General features: G+C 44.2%; 1 protein-coding gene across 3 annotated transcripts in view; it reads left to right on the plus strand.

Annotated features, from left to right (window-relative positions):
* The window catches only part of SFMBT2 (Scm like with four mbt domains 2), a 189652-nt gene extending 166515 nt beyond the window's left edge, over positions 1-23137 (plus strand). For 2 of the 3 annotated variants that reach the window (XM_073328829.2, XM_073328832.2), the window contains exons 17-21: positions 4946-5121; positions 7334-7506; positions 10972-11220; positions 11387-11515; positions 13623-23136. In XM_073328829.2, the coding sequence (XP_073184930.1) occupies positions 4946-5121; positions 7334-7506; positions 10972-11220; positions 11387-11515; positions 13623-13763 (868 nt within the window). In that variant the 3' untranslated portion in view covers positions 13764-23136. Of the gene's footprint in view, positions 1-4945; positions 5122-7333; positions 7507-10971; positions 11221-11386; positions 11516-13622 lie in introns of all 3 variants that reach the window. The other variant, XM_073328828.2, reaches the window with a different exon arrangement.
* Positions 23138-27026: the final 3889 nt, after the last annotated feature.

A 27026-nucleotide genomic window follows, 5' to 3' on the forward strand; every position in this document is an offset into this window, starting at 1 on the left:
TGTGCAGGTTTCCTTTGAGGATGAGGACTGAGAGGTCAGACATAGAGTGATTTGTGAAAAATGTTCTCTTCCGGGCGATAGGATGTCATTGTCTGTTACCATTTTTCTGCGTGAATTCATTCAGGAGCATCACGATTGTCTCATTTCACCCATGTAATTACAGCTGCTTTTGGCTAAAATGTCTCATGCTGATTCTTAGCCCGACGGTGAATATTTTTCAGGGAAGTTTTTGATAACATTTCATTTGGCCATTTTTAAAATGATCCAGGGTGTGTAAAGTGCATATTGGGAAACGGCCTAGGTTGTTAGATAACTTTCAAATGATTAGAACCAGTTTCAAGCTACACCATCCACCTCTGTGAGGTCCCATGTGTGGGTCAGTGGCATTGTTTGGTCGCCTGAGGCTGCAGATAGATCAAATAGGACTGGCACAGAAGTGTAACCTCTCTCCATAACCATGATGAGGCCATGTCAGGACTGCTCCCAGAGTGAATCCTGATTACGAGTAGTCTAAGATGTTGGTGGAAGATTAGATGCTGCTAGAGTAAGGTCACAGCCACATTTTCATTGATTTTGCCTACAAAGGGAGGCAGTAATTTGTGAGCTCATTGGCATCCAGGATTATTTATTTTTGGGAGAATTTGCTAGAAAAAAACCCACATGCTTCAAGGAGTCAGGATCTCGTATAGAAACATTGAAGGTTTATATCGGTAGCAGTCCCAGTCTGCGTTGGATTTCACCAGCCATGAAGGGCAGGGTCCAGTTCGTATTTAGTGGCTCAGATGTTCTTCAGATCCGCTCATGCTGTATTTGTGAGAGCTGCGGTTTGTCTTAGGGATGGTGGGGGTTAGCCTGGGGTATTTGTGGTGGGTACTTTGTGTCTGCAAGACACTCCCTCATATTCAGTTGATTTTTTTTCAGTGAGGTAAGCAGTGAGTTCCTTGCTGAGGAAGGGGGCTGGGTCCAAGAACTGTTGAAGGAAATTCAAGTTTGCTAGTCAGTTGACTATTCAAATTAGCCCCAATGTTCAGTGGGACTATTGGCTGAATTCTGAAACGGTTAATGCTTTGAGTATTGCTGAGCACTCCTGCTGTTTGAAATATCTATTTAGCACAAAGCTTTTCATGTCTTGGAGGATGCCTTAGCTTGTTTTTTCTAGTAAATTCTCCTATATGGGTCATTACTGTAGGGATCTTTGAAAATTCTTTTTCCTTTGGCTTTAGATGTAAAACAAGTAATTAGAAAAGCAAGATTGTTCAACTGAGCTTAACGCTACAGTTGATACTGCTGAACTTTAAAGCCTTACAGTGATCCCAGGTTATTAGTGCAGGATGCTTATTACTTAAAAGTAGCTGGCAAAATGAGATTCTTATCATGATGGAAAATATAATATCAATAACTGTAATATTTTTAATGGCACTAATGGAAAAATGGTTTTCTAACTGCAGCCAGTGTAGGTCTTTTCCTGAGGCTGTCAGAGGGTAGTTCAGATTACATTAATGACTTTAGTGTTAAAAGGTTTAAAGAGTGGTATGTATGGAAAATATTAATAAATCTTGTTTTACAGAGATACTGCCAAGACCAGAATCATGTTTAAAATTATATTCCATTTCTGTAGCCACTAAGAACAACTTGAGTCATCGAGACAGATTTAATTATAAAACTCACATTCGTATTTCCCCATCCATCCTGGGTCTTCATTCTTTGTATCTCACCTGGACGATGAAATGACTGGTCTGTTTTGTTTTGTTTTTTTCCTTCTTGTTAGTTCCACCTTTTTGCTTTTGCAGGCCCTGTAGTACAATGCTGTCCTCTTTGGGATCATAGCACCACAGGGCATGGTACCTATTTATGGATGAGATTCTGCTGTTCTTACTCCTATTAAGTGGTGTATGTGGGACTTTGAGCTCAGAGTGTTTAGTTTGTGAAAAAGAAGATGTGGAGCAGTGGTGTAGCAACAGAAAAAGAAGTGGTTGAAATAACCTAAACTCCCTATTTACCCAGTGAGAAGTGGATTAACTCAGTTTATCTGATGTTTACCCTTGACTACACTACTGATTAAGAGGTAACTTCATTTAAGGAATAGAAGTACCTTCACAAGGAGAAAATATCAGATGCTAAAGGGCTATTTAACCCAGTGGGGAAAGGTACAACAAGAATCAATGGCTGGAAGTTAAATCCAGATATATTCCAATTAGAAATAAGGTACAACTTTTTAACAGGGTTATTAACCATTGGAACAAAGTGCCAAGGGAAGTGGTAGATTCTCCATCACTTGATGTCTTCAAATCACAACTGGACTCCTTTCCAGAAAAGATTCTTTAGCTAAGCACAAGTTATTGCAGCCCAACACAGATGTAACTGGATGAAATTCTCTGGCCCAAGTTACACAGAAGATCAGACTAGATGATCTGATAGTCCCTTCTGGCCTTAAAGTCTATGCATCTATGAATTAAAGTTGGAAGAATTTGTCCCCTAGGAAGGACTGGTTTCTGTTGGTGTTATTTCCCATAGAATCATTTCTGTTCACATTAGGTTTTGTAGAACCTGTTTGAACTATGATTTCCTCTGCTCCCCCGGCAGTCATGCCATCTGTGCAATGGGACAGTAATGTCCTCTTACCTCTTGGGAGGGGAAAGGGAGCGTTTTTTCCATTTTGTACAGCATGCCTGTTGGAGTCTCTCGAGATGCATAAACAATCAGATCATTTGAAAACACATGGGAGTACTCATGAGTTAGGACCAGATTTTTAAAGGTATTTAGGCACTAACTGCCATTTAATTCAGAGGGAATTAGGTACCTAAAGTACAGTGACTGTAAAGCATTGTATCATTGCTAATTATACCCTAGCACCATTTGCAGTCAGCATAGTAATGGGCAGTATCATTTGCACCTTGCTGACCCTTGATCACTTATTGTTATGTAAAAACAAAGTTCAGATAATATTTAGTTTTCCCCCTAAATTGCCATTGAATAAAGGCCTCTGAGCATCACGGACACTGATAACTTGCAATGGTTCTGAGGCTCAGATCTTAAAGTACCTCCACATTTCCAGAACAGGATTGTGGTGGTTGGACTAAAGAAGAAAGTTATGCTTTAACAGGTACCCTCTGAGTTATGGCATAACTTTCAGTCTTAGAGTGATGGGTCATTTAAGGATGCCTCTCCTCACATCTGTCTGGTCATCTCTCCTTTATTCCACATCCCACTGTCCTTTCTTCACTCTGCTCCAAGTCTGCCTGGTAGCATCTGCCCTCCTGTTCAAGAGCTCCTGGCCCCAGTGCTGCTGTCACACATGCTGCCTGCGTCCCTTCTCCCATCCATCTTGGCTACAGTATCTTTGCTCTTCATCAGTTCCAGTCCAGTGAGCTCTTTTTACTTTTCTCTCCTCTGCACATATTTATAGGACCAAACCACTGCTCTACCATGCATTCGCTCAAGTGTCTCTCCTGCTGCCATTAGGCACACTGTGTAAGACGTGCTTTAAAAACCGGTATCTCACGGTTTACAACTAGTTTTTACGCTGCTATTTAATAAATTATGTGGACAAGTGGTTTTTCAAAGTTCACCGCTCCAGTATATTACACAAGGTATGGAAGTCTACCTTCCTTCAGCCATTTATTGCACAAAAATGCTCTATATAAAACACCATAACGAAAGAGTCTAGTCTCCGAATATTCCCCTAGGAATTCCAGGCACTTAGGCCTCTCCAAAGCCCAAAGAAATGAATGGAAAGGCTCCCATGCACTTCAATGGGCTTTGGAAGAAGCACAGAGAAGAAAGGCAGAATACTGGAGGCAGAGTCCACTGCAAAGATCTGAGAGCTGAATTTTTCTTCTAACATTTACTCTTCTCCACTCATGGCAAAATACTTAGGCCCAGATTCTCAAAGGTATTTAGGCACCCAGCTCCCATGATTCCAATGGGAGCAAGGTGCCTAAATATCTTCGAGGATCTGGATCTTTGGGGGCCTGATCCTAATGCTTGTGAAGGCATTGGAAAGGTTCCTGTTGACTTCAGTGGGTTTTGGGACAGGCCCCTCCAGTACTGAACGAGCCGTTTAAATTATGGCACAATGAAGAACACCAGAAAATAAACAAAGTCAAACCCATCACAGTAAAAAGCCACATGATGTGGTATTACTAAACGGGGTACCTACCACCCAGACAAACAGTGATTCAGAGTGAAAACCTCTTGGAAGATGGAGCTTCAGGATGAAAGCAGAAATGGATGGTCTCAGACAGAGGTCCAGCAGGAGCAATCTCTGCACCCTGTGGCTACCACTGTAGAATCTTGTTCAGTGCTGGCCCCCCTAAAAGACAGGTGACCCCAGAGAGCACCTACCCACGCAGAGGAGGCTTGTGAAGCAGGTCTCAGCTAGGCCCATGAATTGACATTTCTTCAGAAAGCCGCCCAGTGCTTGCAACTGTACCACCATAAGTCCGTACTGCTCACGGCTCTTTACCGCCTGTCAGCATGCCAGGCAGAGATGGTAATCCTGGGCCCATGGGTCTGCAGACTGGGAGTGTGCAGAACCATAGAATAAAACGCAATGCAATATAGCATCCCCATTGACAGCTCCCACAGTTGTGACCTTGCTGTCATCTTGTACTCTCTTCTCTCCCACCTTCTCCCCAAACAGCCAGTCTTCCGATGCCCTAAACCCACAGCTCCAAACCTTGTCCACCCCTGTGGTCTCTCTGACCTTGAGTACTGTAACCTTCCCCGCCAGCTTTACTGCATCCTGCCTTTCCTCATTTTAGTGTATCTGAAATACAATTGTTACAACCAGGATGTCTTAATTCTGCTCTTCAGTACATTGGTCGTCCCCCCGCCCCAAAGTCAGTGAGAGGATCATCTACGTTATAGAGGGCAGAACTGGGTTTATAGCATCCACTGTTCTTACTTCATTAGTTATGTGTGATCTTGCAATATTCTTTCCTAGATACAGAGGGAAAACATACAGGGCAACAGTCAAGATTGTGCGAACATCTGATCAAGTGGCAGATTTCTGCAGAAGAGTCTGTGCAAAACTGGAGTGCTGTCCAAATTTGTTTAGCCCTGTGCTGGTCGCCGAAGTCTGCCCTGAGAACTGCTCCATTCATACCAAAACGAAGTACAGTGAGTATCAGCCAAACTATTGCTCTGTTGCTAGAAAGGAATCAGAGCCGTGGGAGGATGTTCATGATATAGTCATAAAAATAAATGTAATTTGATACCTACCTTTCTTTCTTTCTTACCTGTAGCATAAGATATTGCAAATAGTAACACCAATGCAGCAAAATGCAGCATGTCCTTTGGGCTGAGCTCACCGATTGGTTCTCAGCACCCTAGGCCTGCACTCTTTAGCACAGGGAACTGAGCACTCACCAGGTCACCCTGCAACCAAGCCAGACAGACCCACAGTGGGATATGTGCATGGGAGGTCACAAACACAGTCCTCCATGGTCTCCCTCCAACTTCATGCCCCAAGGATCTTTGCTTGGCCTGCCGTTGTGTTTGCTTTTTCCCATGGACTCTTTGTGTCCTCTCTGTCTACAAAAGGTTGCCAGATGGAGTATCTAATATTTTCCAACTCGGCCCGCCTGTTACATTAAGGCTACGTCTAAACAACACACCACTTTCAGCAGTGTGCAGCTACAGGCTGCAGTGAAAAGCAGGCTGCATCCACCCTGCAGTGTGTAGCTACCCGTGTCAGTGAAAGGCTTTGCTGGAGAAGCTGCCTTTCCCTGTGGAAGAGCAGGGCTCCAGCAGCCGGCAGCTGCTAGCTTTTCCCTGTTGCTGGAATCTTTTCCTGAGCCGGAGAAGGGCTTCAGCCGCAGCAGTAGGGTGGCCATTCGCGCCATTCCCAGAATACCAGGTGTTCCAGGAAAGGTGTGGGCCTGCCCCCTGCTCTCCCCGCCTGTGTGGCCCTGTCCCCACGTTAGGTCATACCACCTGGGGGTGCCATTTTGAAGAGCTTGCTGCTGGCGTGATCTCACACACCTGGTGCAGGTCCAGGCACATACCCACACCCTTCAGCTGTGTCTTTACTGCCTCCTCATCTGCACTGCTATTTATTCCTGTGCTGTCCATGGATGTGCACCCCGCACCGTCAGAAAAACACTGCGGTACGCATCCTTGGAAGATGAGTTTGGTTGGTTACTGCACTATTTGCCGTTCTTTGTTCTTTTAACCTCTGCAGTAGCAGGTGTTTACTTTCGCGACTATGCACCAACATCCAGTTGGTGGTGATCTTGTGTAGGCTGTATTTTGCCTAACTTTTAAAGGAGCTAACTTCTTTGGACCACATGATTTACTGCTAATAAGTCAAATTCTGATCTGTTGCACCACTATAAAGCTGGAGCATGTCTGCCAAAATCTACGGCGTGGCCCTAGATTTACATCTGGGGAGCAGAGGCTCCAATTGAGCACTCAAGTGCATCCTTATTCAGGAAGGCTCTCGCTTAAAGTTAAGCACATGCTCATGCCTCCCTGAAGTCAACTTTGCTGAATAGCAGTGGACTGCTGAATCAGGTCCTGAAGGTAGAACTGGGTTACAGTCTCCTCTCACGCGAATTTTACACCAGTATAATTTTACTGATTTCAAATGAGTCACTCCTGACTAACAGCACAGTGAAAGGAGAATCGGGCCCTATGTGTCTAAAAACAGCTAATATGCAGTTTGGGACTAGTCACCGTTACATAGAGAAATATTTATTATTTTAGGACCTGAGCCAAAGCCCACTGAAATCAACAGAAGTCAGATATTTGCTGCATTGACTCAAGAAATACTTTGGCCATGATATTCAGAAGAGCTGAATGCTGGAAGCTCCCATTGAAGCAGATGGCAGCTGCAGACTCTCTGCACCGTTGAAAGTTAGGCCTGTAATTTTCATGCTGTGAACTTCAGGATCTGACCCAACTGGAGCCTCAGCTACCCAGATGTAAATCCAGGGCAACACCATAGATTTTGGCAGATACATTCCAGATTTATAGTGGTGCAACAGATCAGAATTCTTATTCAGTTCTTACTCGGGCAAAATTCTCAGCATGTACAGCAAAAGTTTTGCCTAAGTATTAAGTAAGGACTTCAGGATTTAACCTATAGTGAATAAATATGTATGAATGGATGTCTAAATTCTAATAGTTTTACCCATTTTGTGACAATAGGCCAAGACAGCACCAGGTATTTCATTCTTCCTTGGGACATTGTCTGACAATCAAGATTTCTTTAGAGTTCCCTATGAAAGCTGCTTTGAAGTAGTGGTGTATTACATTGGATCGATAGCATAAAGCAAGCAAAAGCTAGATTTTCTGTATGGTTATGTTTTTACTGTATGTTTTGCTCCAGCCTATTATTATGGGAAGAGGAAAAAAATCATTAAGCCTCCAATTGGGGAAAATAACAACATGAAAAGTGGACACATCAAGCCAGCAAGACGCAGAAAGAGGCGGAAATCCATTTTTGTACAGAAGAAAAGGAGGTCGTCTGCTGTCGATTTTAACGCTGTGGGATCTGCAGAGGTACACATTGGATTGTGCTCATTCGCCTTGCTATAGAACGGGTCTCCACACATGACACTGCTTTTTAGAAATATAAATTTTCAACAAGCACCCTAGGGTTGCCCTTCGCCTTTGGGAGGAGCTCCCCATACATATCCTGAAAGCCACCTCACTGTGCTCCTTCAAATCTCTCCTTGAATCTCTGCTTTGCTGTGATGCCTACAAAAGTTTTACCGTAGTTAAGCAGCTGACATGCTCATTGTCTCATTGTTCTTGTGCTCGATGATCTGTCTGTCTGTTTGTATCCATCCATTGTCTCTTGTCTTCTACTTAGACAGTAAGCTTTTGGGAGCAATGGCTGTCTTTTTGTTTGCGTTTGTACAGCACCTAGCACCTACAGTGGGGTCCTGGTCTGTGACTAGCGCTCCGAGACAGTGCTGCAATACAAATGCTAGATGCGGAAAGGACATTTATAAGTCACACTTGAGTCAGCATGGGTATCAATACTCTATTAATTACTTATTGCTTAATATTTTAAGTTCACAGCATGTAAAATTGTTCTAGGTGCTTTACAGAGCAAGTGAAAGGCAAGACCATCCCAATGACTCTACATGCTATGGCCTCAATCCTACAAAGATATAGGCCTTGTCTACACACTCGCGTGAACTGGTGCAGTTAAACTGGTCCCATGTGGACACTTATTTCTGTTTAAAAGTGACTTATTTTGGTTTAGCTTAAACCCGTGTGTAATCAACTTCACCTAAACCCAGATAAACTACTCTTGAACAGAAATAAGTGTCCACCCAGGCTTTGCAACCGATTTAACTAAGCTTGTTTGAAATAACACCTGAAGTTAAACCAGTGCAACAACACGTGTCGACAAGCCCTTATCCACACACTTAACTTTTCACACATGAGTAGACCATGTGAATCCAATGGTATTACTCATGGGTAAAGTTAAGCACCTGTTAAGGCCTCATCTAAACTTAAAAGCTTTGCTGACATGGCTATGTTGGTTAGGAGTGTGAAAAAAATCCCGTTTCTAACCGGCATAGCTTTGCTGGCAAAACCCCTAGTGTAGACATAGTTATACTGGCAAAAAGAGGCATTTTGCTTATTTCATTCAGGTAACTGTTACAGGTTACAGTAGAACCCGTGAGTTACGAACACTTCAGGAATGGAGGTTGTTCGTAACTCTGAAATGTTCGTAACTCTGAACAAAACGTTAGGGTTGTTCTTTCAAAAGTTTACAATTGAACATTGACTTAAAACAGCTTTGAAACTTTACTATGCAGAAGAAAAATGCTGCTTTCAACCATCTGAATTTAAATGAAACAAGCACAGATACAGTTTCCTTACCTTGTCAAATCTTTGTTTATATTTTCCCTTTATTTTTTTTAGTAGTACTGTACTGTATTTGCTTTTTTTTTTTTTTTCTCTCTGCTGCCTGATTGCACACTTCCAGTTCCAAATGAGGTGTGTGGTTGACCAGTCAGTTTGTAACTCTGAGGTTCATAACTCTGACGTTCTACTGGATATCTACAAAAGCACTCTTTTGCCATCTAACCTGTCTCTCCACTAGGAGGGTTTGCCAGTATACTTATAGCTGAAAACCCTTTGAATGTAGACAAGGAGCAAGTGTTTGTGGGACTTGGGCCCAAATCATACACACATCAAAATCAGGTGTGGACTAAAGTCAATGGGAGCCTTTACACTATCTCCAATGACCTTTGGATCAGACTCTAAGCAAATGAGATAAATGGAAGTGGCGCGGCTTGGTGATGTTTAGGGTTTGTCTACACAGCGAAAGCTGCACACAGACTAACCTGCCCGAGCTAGCTTAAATCCAGCTAACATGGGTAACAACAGTAATGAAGACAGCAAAGTGTGGGCTTCAGAGCGCGCTAGTGAGCCAAGTACATACTCAGGCTCCATGCCAGGGTTATACGACATGCTCTGAAACCCACGCTGCTCTGTCTTTGCCGATATTGTTCCCATGACTGCTGGATTCAGTCTAGGTCAGGTAGGCTATGCCATGCACAGGTTTTGCTGTGTAAATCTACCCTTGGAGTGGTAAGATTTGTGTGCCCCTGAATGGTGCAGTTAATAGTCATTATTAACTCACTTCACTTATGCAATATGATTTCTTGTAACAGACAAAACCATAAATTGTAAGACAAGAGAAACCGGGCTGCTTTAATATCCACTCAAGCCCTTCCAAATTAATGGGCTTGAATGTTTGAAAATGATGGCAGGATTACAGTATAGTCATCCTTGGCCAAATTCTGATTTCTCATTAAGAAAACCCAAACGTGGGCAAAACGATGCACTGATGCTTACTGAAGCTCAAATTCTGAGCGGCGTTTCATCTGTTGTGTGCATTTATATATATATGTTCAGTGTCCAGCATTTTCTGTTTATGAGGGGCATTGTAGAGTTACAAATTTGGAAATACTGTGCTTATTAGAGCTGATGAGGACCTGGATTTTCAGCTTTGCAGGAAATTCGGCAACTGTTAATTTTTTTCCATCCAAAATGGAATGAAAATCAGAAAATTTCAATTTCCCACTAAATGAAATTCTGAAAAAACTCTGTCGGGTCGATCCAAATGTTTCCTTTTGATAAAATCAAAACATTTCCAATTTTTTCACTTTTTTAAACTTTTAAACATTTTGTTTACATAAAAACAATTAATACCCTATTTGGAAAATCTAAATATTCCATTCTGAAAATATGAAAGGGGGACATTTTAACGTCATCAGAATGCTTTGTTTCGATTTTTGTTGCCTAAACAAAATATCATCAAAATTGACACATTTTTCTAAATGTTTCTGTTTCAGTGAAAATGGTATTTTCCAGTAAAAAACTTGAAACGAAACATTTTTGACTAGTTTTTAATGCTTCTTTTTAACAGTCAGGGTAATTAACCATTGGAGTAGATTATCAAGGGATGTAGTACATTTTTCCATCAATTTGAGGTCTTCAAAAGAAGAATTCTTTGAAATCTCATTTGCTTTTCTTGGACAATGAAGAAAAGACTGGTCAGTTTCATTTTTTTCCTAGTCAGTTTCACTTCCCAGGTCTCATGCCTTAGCACAAGATTGCAATGTTAGAGTTGCAAGCACTGCAGAGGGTTAGTAGTCCTTCCGGACATTGGACTGTCACTAGTAAAACAGTTCAACAGAGGCGAGTAATTTCTGTACGGTATGGATAGAACCAACCCTTAGGTTAGTAAATTCAGAACGAAAACCTGTTTTCATTGACGTTTACACAAAAAAATAGGACTACAAATTCATTTTAATACTAGGTTTTGAAATCAAATCTAAATTTGGGGGCCTAAATGGTATGACACTGTGGCATATATAGGGGTATAATTCAGCTGAAGTCAGAGGTGTGACTCTGGATTGACACTAGTTTCAATGAGAGTAGGATGTGACCTCATGTTAAACCCTATGTCATAATGTTTCCGTGACAATCTCACTCTAGGAAAGCGAAGAGGAGGAGCCAGACGCTATGGAAGATGAGACAGGGAGCGAAGAAACCAGCTCAGAGCTACGTGATGACCAGACTGACACCTCCTCTGCTGAGGTACCTTCAGCCCGACCAAGAAGAGCAGTGACATTACGAAGCAGCACGGAGTCAGACAGACCCCCTCCCATCGAGAGAGCTAGAAGGGGCCGCAAAACGCCGTCTCTCTCATGCGCTGAAGGAGAGAAGTGCACTCAAGTCAAGGAAGTGAGTATATTGGTGGACTACTTAGCTTCCAATTCATGGCAATATTTTTTCCTTTGATGTAACCTTCTGTATAAGGTGTTACCCATCTGCAGAGACCACCACATGCTCTACAGATGAGTCATTCTGGGCACTGACATTTTCTTTACAAGTGTTCTGGCACTTGCAGGAAATAAAGCAAGAAGAGGAAGAGAAGCTCGTCCTCGACAGCAATCCATTGGAGTGGACAGTGACTGACGTTGTGAGGTTTATTAAATTGACAGACTGCGCTCCCCTAGCCAAAATATTTCAGGAACAGGTATGCTGCCTCATCTTACCTCTCTCTGGGTGCAGACACTGTAGTAATGGTGTTTATTCACAGCACAGGAAAGTGTAACTGAGCCTTTATGAAAAGGGTGAAGAATAGATCTTTCTTGTTCATTAAGGGTGAAATTCACCCGTGTCAGAGTCAGTATGAGGCCCATGCATCACCTGCACCCTTAAAATCGGGCTTAGGTGGCACTTAAATGGTACGCAGGAGATCTGATGCCACAAGTGTGACTGTCACCCTATCTAATTAGATGAAGCACTGGACCAGGACGCAGAAGACCCAGATTCTGAATCAGTGGATGGCTTCAGGCTAGGTTGAAATTGTCTGACTGAAATTCGGCACCAAAATCCATAGGCAGGCTCCTAAAAACGTATCCTGATTTTAGGATGTTCTGAACGCTTCCAATTAAAGGCATTTAAATCTGCGGGAGGTCAGTACTTCTGTCATCAAGCTAATAGTGTCTTTCGATGGGCCCTAGATAGATAGAACTAGTCACTCCTCCGCTAATGAATAACATCCACCGCTATCAAATTCATGCTAAAGGGGGGATCTCTAGTAAATAATACCTCAAGACATGCTCTAGGAATTATTTTGGGGAAGTTCTCCGCAGGTCAGACTAGGTGATCACAATGGTCTCTTCTGCCCTATGAATCTATGAAATCAGATATTAACCAGAATGGAATGTTGCCAAGACACCAAAGCTAACCCCCCTCCTCTTGCCTAAAGTGCTATGGGATCAATCTTCAGCTAATGGCACGTGAGCAATGCTTTGGCTCTACCTATCTGCAAGACAGCACCTGGGGGCCCCTAGCAATATGCCTGTTCATTAAGTTGAAACATAAAAAAAAAACAGAGAAGGTGTTTGTGATGAGAAGAGTACTTACCATGTACATGTATCATCTGTGTTTAGGCATCTAGAGGATGATAAATACTCTAATTGTGGACAGAATTAGTTTATGCTCTTTCTGACCTTCACTGTGTTGTCTACATTGTGAATTTCTTTGACTGCAGTTTGACTCCTCTGTTTTTCCCCTGTGATCATATATTCAGATTCTGCTTGTTGGCTTTTAAATCTGGTGGGTTTTTGATTTTCTTAAAGACTTGAACTCTTAATTAACCAGAGGAACCAAGGAGCAAACCAGGAGAGAATGGTTATAAAATCTCTTTCATCTGGGGCACTGAGCAACTAAGGGAACCAGTGAAGAACTATAGGAATCTTCCACTTGCCATTCAAAGCCAAACCCCATTGGTTGTGTCTGAAAATGATTGCCATCTGATGGCTGTTCAGTGGCCTATGTCAAATGATTTATTTTATTATTAGTTATTATTATATAATATCATAGAGCCTTGGAGCCCTACTCATGAACCAGAAGTGGATATGCTCGGAGCTTTACAAACACAGAACAAAAAAACAGTCCCTGCCCCAAGGAGTTTACAATCTAAGTATAAGACTAAAGACAACAGGTAGATAAGACAGACCAATGGGGGAATGAGACCGTAGTGATCAGCAATGGTGGTATCAGTGCACCAGTGGCCTAAATTGGTTCCCAGTGGCCAGATCAGAATGAGCACTTTTGTTAGTACCAGGGGAAGCCAAAGACTGAACGGGGCATGCTTTGAACTGCTCTCTACTCCACAGAGATTTTCCTTCCAGGTCAGGGGCCAACGCAGCACAGAGAGGAAGTATGGCTTTGTGGTTAAGGAATAGGACTCAAAAATGCTGCAGTCAGTTCCCTGCTCTGCCTCACGTGTCCTGTCTGATCTAAGGCCTCTCTCTGTGGCCTACTTCCCCACCTGTACAATGCAGATAGTACTTCCTCTTTCTCATCCATGTCTATTTCGAGTGTAAGCTGTATGGGGCAGGAACTGTCTCTACAGCACCTAGCTCAGTGGGGCTCTGTTCTCAGTTGGAACCTCTAGGTGTAAGACAAATCATACACACTAATATACTGCTGCTGTGTGGCTAGATGCCTTCCTCTCCTAGGATGTCAGTCCCGCTTTGACCAGCCCTAAAGCAAAACCTACTGTTCCACGTTTTCAGGTGCTGTGGAGTAGTCTACAAACAGCAACTTCTCGTTGTCTCTTCTTTCCCTAGGACATTGATGGCCAAGCACTTCTGCTACTGACACTCCCAACTGTGCAAGAATGCATGGAGCTGAAACTTGGCCCAGCCATCAAGTTGTGTCACCAGATCGAGCGAGTAAAAGTTGCTTTCTATGCACAATACGCCAACTGACTCTACTTAGCTCCTTGCATTTCCTTCTCCTCTCTCTCTTTTTATTTTTAATGTTACAACTCACTTGGGTTTTTCCTCAAAACACGTGGAATTGGAAGCTCTGAGCCACCTGCTATAAAAAAACAAAAACAAACAAAAAATCCAAGTGGAATGAATATTTCCGTATTTGTAAAGCACATTGAAGTGTTGCGGCCGTCTCTTTTTGTGAATCTCTCCAAGGGTGTTATATTGTGGGGGAGCAAGGCCATAATATAGCAGAAGGTTTTATCTTTTTTTAAAAAAAAGAACAAACTTTCCTACAAACGGCAAACACATTCCATAGGGAAAATGTTCACGCATTTGTAGCTGATTGTGGTGTCTTGAGGTCAGTTGCTGGACATAAACGATCCCTTCGGTGATTCCAGCACACTTCTTTCATATTGAAATGTGAGTGATCGTTGTTCAAGTGACCCATGGCTTCCTGCAACTTTGATCTTGATGATCGATGTGTTTTTTTTTTCTTTTCAGTCTTACAAAGAAAGAGATATAACAGTGATGCAAAAAGGAACACATTATCAAGTGATTTTTAAACGGGAAATCCAAACCATGCTCTCTGTTGTATCAGTCACAAATACAATGATCTAAAAGGTGTGCATCAAAGCATAGTACCCAGGAACTCTTCCCAAGCCCGATATAGCTATGTACAGTAAGCTGATTGTCTCTGTCTCCGTGGTTGGATCTGTACAGTAGTTCCTTCATTCTTGCCATGGAGCATGCATGAAGTATTTTATATTAAAGCCCATGAAGTTATAGTCACTTAATATTCAAGGTCTGACTTTGAACCCCCAGAAAACAAGAACATTCCAATTTAAGGATGAGGTTTTGGAGCAAATGCTGATTTCATCTTCACCTGCGTAAATCTATTGAAGTCAGCTGAGTCACCTGGATTTATGCTGGGGTAAGTGAGATCAGAATTGTGGCCCAAAACCTCAGCGAGGAGGGATGTTGATTTACACCAGCTGAGGATCTGGCCCAACCCATCCTTTTGTGCTTATGTCCATCAAGGTCCAGACTCACCAGTGTGCACCAGCTGTTCTTTGCCACTCTGGCCAGTTCAACTGGATGTGGGACTCCTGTGTGTCACTGGAGCTGTGCAAAATAGCTGGAGTCTACCAGAGAACCTGACCCAGCGCATCTTTGTGGCGAGGATAAAGAGTTGTGTGAAGCACCTAGGGTTTGTGTCATCGGGGTTCGTGTGACCTTTTTTCCATTTCTCATGTACTCCTGTCTCCCGTTGGGCCTGTTGTGAATCAGGATAACTCCACTGAGGTTGATACCTTTATAAAACTGCCAAAAGCAGGATCAGAATCAGGACCAAGGTTGGGGGTGGGGAGTTTTCTTTGAGTTTAAGGTTCGAATGAATCTCCCCCAAAAGGTAAAATTCAGCCCAAACCATCACGTTTATCCTGGCTTCCAGGGAAACTACAGACTTTTACATGGTTTCCTCTGAAGCCACAAACAAGCCATTGTCCTCAAGGCTCAGGGAGCTCTGCCCGAATCTTGGGTTTGTTATGAAAATTTTGCACAGCGCTGTTGGGATATTGTGATGTCAAATCACATTCCGGTAGAGACAGAAATGTAATCTTTGTCTTCATTCTGAATGCCAGAGTTTTTGTCCTCTTGACCCAGATCTTGAACGTTATCACTTCAACATAGATTTTTGGTGTCAATTCTTTTTGGATTTTACTTTAAAACTCTGGTTTACACTGTCTCATTGCAGCTGACATGGATCTGATTATCCTGAAGACTAGGTCCGCTCAGAGAAGCCCACTTATCATTAACTGCCACTGGGTTCTACCACACAAATTCCTTCTTGAGGACTCCTTAAATTCTTTGGATTTTTGGTGCAGTGTAATGACTCTGAAACATCCATTACACATTATATCAAAATCTGCTTAGGAGCATGTTTTATGCAAGAACTATTGACTCAATATAGATTCTATATAGATGGCCCTATAGATTCTCAAGGAGTCTTCCTAGTTTGCCTTTTGGTGCCATTGTTTCTGCTCTCAATTAATTTCATTTTTCTGGAATTTGGATACAAAGAAATGGCTGCACATGGGGCTGGATCCTGCCAGACTCCTATTGATTTTGATAGACGTTTCATACACGGGGGACTGGCAGAATTAGGCTCAGCTGCTTTGTCCTGCAGCTCCTAGTATTAAAGTTTAAATTATCTTTATTTAAAGGAAGAGGAGAAAGTGGCTGTTCCTGTTCTGAGGCTTTTTGTTTGATCAATAAATGAATTAACCCTTAATTTGTCCTACAAGCCATTAGAGACAGGTTTTATAATGGAAATTCTACTGGACATAGAGCAGTGCCCCATGTCACTCTAATCATTTTGATAATTGCTTTTGATCCCTTTACAACACTCTCATTTTTTTTTTTTAATATCCACCATCTCTTTTAAAATTTCCTATGATTAAACTCATATAAAGAAAGGGCCCGGATTATATTCTGTGCTAGTTTGCATAGGGGACAACCAAAAGGGGCACCAGGAAGCCTATTACAGCTTCCGGTTCAGCTGAGACCATTCCCTACCCTGGCATAGGTTAGAGCACCCTCAGGGCTGCTCTAACCTGTCAGCCAGCAGTAATCCCAAGAGACTGTATCCTAGCGAAGGAAAGCCAGAGTGTGGGGTATGTGGCACAGGAGCTCAGCATCCCTGAGCTGCCCTAGCTAATTGCTGCCTGATACTGGTGAATTTTCTGCCCCTTTGCCTCATTCTGAAGCTCACCAGAGGAGTTTAATGCATCTGAGCTCCTTGTTACCTACTGCAAGAACTTAGGATCGTTCACAGTGCTGATAGAGTGAAAGTCATCTAACTGTAGCTATTTCTGGGGCAGTGAAATTCTCCTGTAAGAATGAATCAGGGTGTGGATGGCTGCATACTTTGCACACAGGATAACGTCCAGTCTTGAAATCCTTAGCTGTGTCCAGACATGGGGTGGCAGCATAGGTACCGACTCCATGGATGCTCCAGGGCTCAAGCACCCACCGAAAAAAAAATAGCAGGTGCTCAGCACCCATAGGACTGGACTAATCTTTTGTGGGCCCCGGCACCGGGACCATAGCCCTGACCCCTGCTCCATCCATGCTCTGCCCCGAGGCCCCACCCCCACTCAGCATCTTCTCCCCAAGGCCCTGCCCACTGCTCTGCCCCACAGCCTCTCCCCTGCTCAGCCTCTTCCCCCTCAAGGCCCCGGCCCTGCTCGGCCTCTTCCCCCCCCACCCCACCCCTGAGGCCTGCATGGGGGGAGGGGCCGAGAGGAGCACCCACCGGCAAAAATAACAGTCAGCACGTGTGGGAGGCGGTACTTTGGCTACTGACATACAGTCTCATGAAAGTTACAAGGGGAGCTTTTACTGGTGGTTGTTTCTTTATGGTAATAATCAGTGAGATTTAAATCACATCTATCAAAAAAGCAGAGTTTAATTTTAGCCCACATAAGCTGTATATTTCTACTCCCCACCTTCAGCGTTTTTTTTTTCTTAACCGTCTGCATTTATTTTCTCGCTTCCTTTTGGAGACAGCTGATAGTTGTGGCCACCAGTCCTTAGTTATTCCGAAATTACCTTGACTTGGCCTGTGTGGCAAGTGTGTTATTATACTGACACCTAGAATAGTGAGTGGGAAGGTATCAAACAGATGTACTTAGTCTGTTGTTATAATTGCCTTTGCAGAGAAGGGGAGCTGAATTTCCTAGCTAATTTTTTATGGAAAAGAAAACCCATTCTGAACACAGTTTAATTGTACAAGGTGCTTGGATTGTCACAAAGATTCGAGGAGACATCAGAATTGAGGGATGACTCTTTCCGGCACGTAATTCAAGTTCCAGAAAATGAACAAGGTTTTAGAATAGTGTGTTGCTAAGGTCATATTTGGAATGAAGATTGCTCTAGAGTGAAATGTGGATAAAGTTGCTAGGTCAAATACTAATAAACAGACACATTTTCACCTAATATGTATTGGGACAAATTCAGAATGGGTGTAATCGGGTGCAGACTTTCTTGATGAAGCTGCATCTTGTTATCCCAGTTCTGAATTTGGCTCTTAGACTGGGGATTGAGGTTTACAATGGCATATTTTATCTCTGTAGATTGAAGGGCTAAAGGGCCTGAACATGGTTACCCTGGTCAAAGGCTGGGAACATTATTGTCCACTGGCAGGTCATTCCTTAAGGCCAAGCAGCAGTACTGTGGTTCCATTGCCAAGTTCACTGAGAAGAACGTACGTTAAACCTCACTGTGCTAACCCAGCCCACTGGGCCTGAGAGCAGCTATGCTCCAAGAAGGAAGCGTGCAGTGGTCCTGCCACTGACCTCCCTTGGGTCTTACCACCAAGGATGGTCAACTCTAAATGACAGTCAAGGCTCTGCAGAAGCCCCACTGGCAGAGGGAGAATGTGCTGAATCGGTGCATCCAAGCCAGCATGTTCCACTTTGGAATCCGTGCTTGGCCCATTCTGAGCCCCCTATAGCAGGGAAGATGGCAGCAGCTTTGCACTGTATTCCAGTGTCCCCTTGGCATAGACCAGGTCCTGGCCTATAGGCCGCAAAGCTCTACTCGCTGGCGTCTTATTAAGCCACGTAAAATGTGATGCAAAAGTAATATCCTTGGTCCCATGCTAATAAGCCCCTCTCCTCACTGACGTCTTGGATCACCCCTTAGAACCTGAAGGAGAAATATATTCATCCTTAGAACCCAAGGGGAGTGGGGGAGGAGAGTCTCAGCTCCTGTTTCTCTCCCTGCCAATATCCCTGCTCCTTGACTCCTACTCCAGGTCCAGAACATGGTTCCTCCCACCTCTCTACAAGAAGTGTTAGAAGATTCCCCCGATGCTCCCAGCAGGTAGAGAGCTCCCTCCCCCCACCTGACACTGCTAGGCTGCTCCCAAGTTCTGTGCCAAGAAGCCATTGCCCCTGGCCCCTGTCGCCTCTGCGAGCCATTTGACAGAGCCATGACAACCTCCGGGCACTGGTGTTTGGTTTTAAAGAAAGACTTCCTCTGACACTTGGCCTCCGGGTGCTGACGTTCCACCCCTTCCCAGCTCTGCCTCGGTGGACGCAGGCTGGAGCCCTAGAACCCAATCCTGGGGACACTGAGGGCAGGTCTACACTACGGGGTTAAGTCAACCTAAGTTACACAACTCCAGCTACGTGAATAACGAAGCTGGAGTCAATGTAGCTTGGGTTGACTTATTGCGTTGTCTACACCCTGCTGGGTCGACCGGAGAAACTCTTCTGTCGACTTACAGGAGAGCGCTCTGTGGTCGATTTAGCGGGTCTTCCCTAGACCCGCTAAATCGACCCCTGGTGGATCGATCACCGCAGCGTCGGTCCGCCCGGTAAGTGTAGACATGCCCTGCGTGCGCTCAACACCCAATGGAAATTGATGGCATTCAGCACTTCCAATGAGGCGCCGTGCGGGATGGGGCCCTTATTGAGAAGGTGAGTGGTACACTGCAGTAGTGTCTACACTACTACCTGCACGCCCATGTACACAGAGCTGTAGGTTCCTAGAGATTCAGAGAGGCGCCGAGTGGAGTTTACAAAACTTCAGTAGGCCAGGCACCTTACTCCCATTGAAAGGGAGCCGGGGTGAGGTGCCCAAATCCCCGTAAATCTGCCCTGTCACCACCTGAATTTAATCTGAAACCCGTCTGGATTGGGAAGCCGGTGCATCCCTCAGCAAACCCAGTCACCAGCTCTTTCAAACCCAGCTGGCCAAGGCCAGGCCACGAAATCAGCCTTTACCCACTTGAAAAAGGAGGCCCCATGGTTTCTGGAGCCTTTTCGTTGACTTCAGGAGGAGCTGCAAACGCTCGGCACCTCTGAGAATCAAGCCACTTACCATTACGGATTCTTGGAGTTCAGAAATGCCAAGCCCCTTCGCACCGGTTTTTCTTTTTCTGGTGCACTGTGTTCTGACATAGACGTGGCTCAGATTGGTCCTTGTGAGTAAAAACTCAAGTGCCAAAAAAGAAAAACGTGCCAGTAAATAGAAATACAGTCAATGCTAGGTCCTCTGTCTATAGCGTTCAGATGTTAGCAGGTAGGAATTTAGTTTCCTCCGTGACTGCTGAGGGAGTTGGCCAATGGCAGCGCAGCTTTGGGCACTCATGGGGCAGGGGAGAGCAGTGGCTCAGATTGTTCTTTCCTCTGGGGACCTGGGGTTCCATTTCCTGTGGATTTGTGGGTTCAGGTGGCCACCTCTCCCCATCAAACTCATTCCATCTGAGGGGAAGCTTCCCAAGAAACCCGCAGGGAGGAAGCTTATGGCATTTTCAAGTCTCCAACTTTGGGATGGGGGGATCTGGTCACAGGTGAAAATGTCTGAGTTTGGACCCATGACAGCAAAAGTGATTTCAAAGGGAGTTAGGTGCCTAAATACCTTTGTGTATCCCACCTTTAGGACCTGGTCTAATTTCCATTGAAGTCAATAGAAAGACTCAGAGTGACTTAAATAGAAATTGGATCAAGCCTTCAAGCATGTTCATAAACTTTAAACATATGAGCAGTTCCATGGGAACCAAAGCGACAGCTCCCATGCACGTGCTTCGGTGTTTTGCTGGATCAGGCCCTTGGCTCTCAATGGGAAATATTAACGGACATAAACCAAGTTTTCCCCTTTGTATAGATCTGATTGCTGGAAAAATGCTTGTGTGGATATTTAAGAACTGCCACCATTGAGACTACAAGCAGGGTTAGTAGTCCTTCCGGACATTGGACTGTCACTAGTAAAACAGTTCAACAGAGGCGAGTAATTTCTGTACGGTATGGATAGAACCAACCCTTAGGTTAGTAAATTCAGAATGAAAACAAGATCAGCAAAAGATGATCAGTTACACCCGGTCATTTCTTTAGAGAAAATAATGATGGCGAACAGCAGCATAACCCCTTCGTAGTGGTGTCCGTGGGAAGTCCTTTGACCGTTTTGCATTCCAGTTTGTATTGCAGATTCGATTCAGATCTTATGTATATAGCCCCTGTGGTGTGTAACAAAAAAAAATCCCCAAACTTGCTGGTGTTTTTACTTTTTAAAATTCAACAGGGCAAAGGGCATGTTGTTAGTTTGCTGTAAGATTGTATTCTGTATATATGTTTTCATGTAAATAAATGAAAATCTATATTCAGAGTTATATTTTAATTTTTATTCAAAATGAAAGAAATCCCCTTTTTACTTGAAGAATTGTAAGCCGCGTTGTTAATAAAGTAATAATAAATTATGTCTTGTTTGGCTGGGTGTTCTTTGGTCTTTGCGTGAGGGATGATACCTTCGTATAGTTCGTTCTTTCTGGGGGAGGTAATACTAAAATATATTCGATCATACCCTCCGCTGCTGTAAATCGGCTTAGCTCCATTCCAGTTTACACGGTCCATTATTTATGCCATTCCCCAGAGGCTGCTGTGCTCTTCAAAGAGACAAGGTCCTCCAGCCTAAAGACTGTGCAGTCTAAGGCCCCGATCCTGTAATGGGACTTCTGCACTCATGCAGATCATCATTGACTTCAACAGGGCTCTGGCGAGGCTCGAGTGTCCACCCACTCACAGCTGTTTGCAGGAGCATGGTCTGGTTTTCTACATGAAGCAATGAATAAAAGTAATAAGAGGAGATAGGGTCAAAAAGGATGTTGGTTGTGACAATAGGGTTGTGCCCTTACTCAGTTTTATGTGTATGCATCTTATTGGTTCCATAATTTTGTTTTGTGATGTGTCTAAAATTCCTCACTTCTCATGAGCAGTGAAATGAGCTTTTAGGGGACTGAAAGAGGGTTGCGTAGTGGCTTGGCAAAAAGTCTCTGGGAGAGCATGTGATACATGAGGACAGCATAGAACAAGGGCAAGGAATGGGAGAAGGAAGTAGAGAGGGTGCTGAGACCGCCAATACTGGCAGAGCAGGGCTGGAAAGAGCAGGAGAGGGAACAAACTCAGAGCTGGTGGCTGAGATTACAGCAGTACGTGGTACAAAGATCACCTGAAACATACATCACTCCTCTTCCCACTAGGGGAACATTTTCCAAAGTGCCTTAGATGCCTGAAAGTCAGTGGGATTGAGGTGCTGAAGAACTGATTGTCCAAAGGATTTAGGAGCTTAAAGAGGCAGCTAGGCGCCAAGGCCCGAATGCACAAAAGGAACTATACATATAAAATGATGGGGTCTGAATTAGCTGTTGCCACTCAAGAAAGAGGTCTTGGAGTCATTGTGGATAGTTCTCTGAAAACATCTGCTCAGTGTGCAGCGGCAGTCAGAATACTGGGAATCATTAGGAAAGGGATAGATAATAAGACAGAAGATATCATAATGCCTCTATAGAAATCCATGGTACGCCCATATCTTGAATACTGCATCCAGATGTGGTTGCCCCATCTCAAAAAAGATATATTGGACTTGGAAAAGGTTCAGAAAAGGGCAACAAAAATTATTAGGGGTATGGAACGGCTGCCATATGAGGAGAGATTAATAAGACTGGGACTTTTCAGCTTGGAAGAGAGATGAGTAAGGGGGGATATGATAGAGGTCTATAAATCATGACTGGTATGAAGAAAGTAGATAAGGAAGTGTTATTTACTCCTCATAATACAAGAACTAGGGGTCAACAAATGAAATTAACAGGCAGCAGGTTTAAAACAAACAAAAGGAAGTATTTTTTTTTCACACAACACACAGTCAACCTGTGGAACTCCTTGCCAGAGGATGTTGTGAAGGCCAAGACTATAACAGGGTTCAAAAAATAACTAGATAAATTCATGGAGGATAGGTCCATTAATGGCTATTAGCCAGGATGAGCAGGGATGGTGTCCCTAGCCTCTGTTTGCCAGAAGCTGGGAATGGGTGACAGGGGACGGATCATTTGATGATAACCTGTTCTGTTCATTCCCTCTGGGGCACCTGGCCACTGTCGGAAGACGGGATACTGGGCTGGATGGACCTTTGGTCTGACCCAGTATGGCCGCTTTTATGTTCTTTATTAGACATTGTGACAGAACACCAAACTTTTAGGTGCTTAGAAAATCCCAAGAAGGACACGGTTGTCCACAAAGCTGAGCTGGTACCCAGGCTCCTATACAATGCCCGGGGAGAGAGAGGTGCATTCAAGTGCAATCCACAAAACCTGCACACAAGGCAGGGAGTCACTTAAGTTAGCCAGTGGGAGATGCCAGGGAGAAGGGTATGTGCTAAGCCCATTTGAACAGGGATTGCCCACCTCTCACTGAGCTGTGGGATAATCTTATGTGGGGCTCCCTCCGTCTCCCGCTGAAGCTGTTCCACTGTGGCTAAATAGTGACGGAGTGATCAAAGCAAGAAGACTGGCCCAAAGGTCTCCTAGGTCCCAGGTGGGTACCCGACCACTAGACTACAGAGTGTCTCTCTCTGGGTCAGCAACTGTTCCACGGTGTTAGTACAGCGCCTAGCACAATGGGGTCCTGGTTCATGACCAGGGTTCCTAGGTGCTACAGTAGTACAAATTATTAATAACAATAGTGTGATTTTCAAAAGCACCCAGGTTAGGCACCTGGGCGTTAGGCTTTTGAAAACCCCACTAGCCCTCGAGCTGCATCTTGAGGTGCCTAAATACTTTTGAAAATCTTTCCTTAAGTGTCAAAGTCATGTTTGAAAATGGGATGTAGGCTCCTAAGTCACCTAGGCACTTTTGTACATTTCACCCAGCCTGTGTCCGGATTCAGATCCAAACTAGAACTTCCCCAACAACCAACTCCAGCAGAGCTTGTATTGTGGCCAGGGATGGAAAAGGCAGGGGCACCAAAGCCCCTGAACACTTAGAAGTTCATCACCAGTTGTTTTTTTTAATCCATTTGGAATCCATGGGTCCATTTGGAAACAGCCTCAAGAGGTTCTACTGTTTTCCCTGTGCTTGAAACAACTGGAGGACAGGCATTCCAGACAGTGATATAATCAGGAGTGGTTCATGAGGAACAATTCCATGTGTGGACAAGCCCTTAGTATTAGAAGAGGTGTTGGCCACACCTACCTTTATCTCTGCTCCCCATAGTACTCATGAAGGGAAAAGCACAGAAATTTGAAGCTCCAGGCTGAGGCTGCTATTCAGACTTCAGTGCATAATCTTTATGCACCTAAAATTATATGTTGGAGACTTAAGTTCATAAAGATTTCTATGCCAGCATTCCCAAGTGACTCTGTCCTACCGGCTAGCCTCCCCATATCACCTTCCCCTTCCCATAGGCATGATGGAGGGGTGGCTGGGCCAAATTTGAGAGAGTGGTGTTGGGACCTGGTGCACAAGGTTGTAATACCACTCTCTCAAATTTGGTCCGTGTTGGTTTCTTGACCCCCGCCCCCCCCACACACACACGCACACACACTTTTGCAGTCCTTCCAGCTCCCTTGTGTACAGTTCTGGGTGCAGAGGGGTTCTGGGGGGACAGGTGGGCCCGGCTTACACTTACCATTTACATTTGTTAAGTGTGTCTGTCTGTCTGTCTGTCTTTAGTTCACTGTGAAACACAGACCTGAATATCAAGTCTGCATTTTCTTAGATCGTTTTTTACCTGATACTGAATTAAGTAAAGGGCTTAAAGTTCAAAGCGGTACTTGGTGACTTGCTTGCACAGATTCTGTTAATGGGATTTGTGCCGATTGCTTTGAAGACAAGGCCTTTAATTTAGAATGTGAAAAGAGATTCTAAATTGTAACTTATTCCAGACAAACATATCTTTAATTTTTACTGCGTAACCCTATGGTTAAAGAATGTGAGACAAAGGCAGTGTCTCTGCATTTTTCTTTAATTAATATTATCGATAGGCAAACCTCATCAGGTTTGGACTTTGGCTTTGGTTCAGATATGCATCGAAACCCTGGGATACTTAGCTGAATCACGAGAACTAGAACCAATGGAAAATTCAAAATTTTGATTTTTGGTGTGGTGTTTTCATGTCGAAATTTCAGTGAAAACAAAATGGAAGTGAAGTATTCCCAGGAAGTTTCACAAAAATGTTCTGTTTTTCTGGACAACCCATTTAGCACATTTTAGGGCTGCAAAACTGATAATGGAAACCTCAGTGGAAATCTTGGAAGGCCTTACTCGGTTGTTATACAGGCCAAACGCCCATTGACTTCCCTAGAATTACTCTAGATTTATCGCATCCTAACTGGGAACAGAATATGGCCCAACTTCAGGCTACGTAAGAATAGATTATGGCTTCAGGATTTGGTGTTCAAGAAAATAGGTTTTCTTGAGGAATTTCAGTGATTCTGATTCCAGTCACAAATAGAAGTTAGACTAGCCACTCCTATGACATTCCAGTTCTGGTCATAGCTAGAAATCTGTGGATTGACTCCCTTGTGTCTATAGGATCCAAGAAATGTCCCTGACTTCATTGGAAGTTACTCAGATCCTGTGGAGGGAGAACAGGACGCAATCAAACATTTCAGCCCTTTAGAAAGAGATTCCTGCAAATTGTCAGAGCGGTCTTAACTTTTTAATGTAGACTTGGCTGTAGTGTAAATGCAGTTATACCAGTATAAAGATGCTTCAATAAGCACCCCCCATCCATCAGACTCTCTCTAGAACACTCCAACAGCAGCATCAACTTCCTGGACACCACAATCAGCTTCAGCAATGGAACCCTACAGACAACTACAACCATGAAACCCACAAATCACCACACCTACCTACATAGATCTGGTGACCATCCCAGATACGCTGAGAAATCTGCTATCTATAGCCAGACACTCATATATCACAGAATACACTCTGAAGAGAACACCTTAACACACTTAAAACCCCTTTCATCAAAGAAGGTGACTCCACCAAAGAAATAGATCACATCATGGAATGGGACATCCAGATACCCTGAGGGAACCTGTTTCTATACAGAAAAAACAATCACCAAACGAATACCCCAAGTTGTCACCTACAATTCCAACTGAAACCCATATTGGTTATCATCAAACAATTACCATCCATACATAATGGGGACCACATCCTGAAGGAAATCTTTCCTGAACACCTTTTCTGGCTTTCAAACAACCTCCCAAACTTTGCCAAGCTCATCATAAGAAGCAAACTGCCCACACACCAGGATACACCAACTCAAAGCAGCATCACACCCTGCCATAACAACAGATGCAAAACTGCGGACGTATCTCCATGGCTCAGATGATCAATACCTGCCACCCCCCAACATACCTTTCAAGATCTACAGATCCTACACATGCTGTAGTGTATTCAACATGTGGTGTACCTCATCTAGTGCATCACATGCCCAGCAACAACCATCTGAATGAAATGAGACAATCACGACACTCTCGAATGAACTCACACAGAAAAATTATAAAAGACAAAACCACCATATCACTTGTGGGCAAACGCTTTTCAGAAAATGATCATTCCATATCTGACCTCTCAGTCCTCATCCTCAAACGACATCTGCACTTCACCTTCAAAAGACAAGCCCTGGAGCATGGGTGGCAGGTAAAAGAGGCCAGGGAGTCTAAGCCTCCCCAAACAGCTGGCCCATGGCCATGGCCCTGCCCGCACTCTGCTCCCGAGGCCCCGCTCCCACTCATCCTCTTTCCTCCGAGCGCCGTCCTTGCTACACCTCTTCCCGTCCACCCTCCACCCGCATGGGGGCCTCAGGAGAGGGGGTGAAGAAGCACAAGCAAGTGGTGAGTGACCAACCGGCCGGCTGGTGGGTGTTGGGGGAGGGGACAAAGAGGCATGTGTGGTGGGTGGGCAGCCTCGGGGAAGGCGGCGAAGAGGCTTGTGCAAGCGATGAGCGGCCGGGCAGGTGGGGTGGGGACCTCAGCGGAGGGGGGCGAAGAGGGGAAAGAGGTGGGCAGGGGGCCGAGCGGGGCTTGGGATGGAGTGTAGCTGGGGCTTCGTGGGGAGGAGGCTGAGTGGGGGCGGGCCTCGGGACAGGGCCACAGTTCAGACATGCCCAGCCTCCCCGAATGGAGGAGTCACCCGCTGCCCATGAGTGGGAGCTTAAATTCATAACTTTGCTAGACACCAAAAATCATGGACTCAATAAAGAATTGGTTTTATGTCTCATTACAACAATCAGTAACCCACTAACTGTCCTTTATTCTATGACTCCAGAGATGTTAACTGCCCACTTCATCTTGAATGGTGTCTTGTAACTTCTTATGCTTAACAATCTAATCCACCCTGTATTTAGCTGTGTGTGATGGGGTGGACCAGGCCCTGAGGCCCCTTGATGGAAGCCTCACGGCCCTGAC

Source organism: Lepidochelys kempii, chromosome 1, assembly GCF_965140285.1.
Source record: "Lepidochelys kempii isolate rLepKem1 chromosome 1, rLepKem1.hap1, whole genome shotgun sequence".
In the NCBI taxonomy this organism is placed as follows: domain Eukaryota; kingdom Metazoa; phylum Chordata; order Testudines; family Cheloniidae; genus Lepidochelys; species Lepidochelys kempii.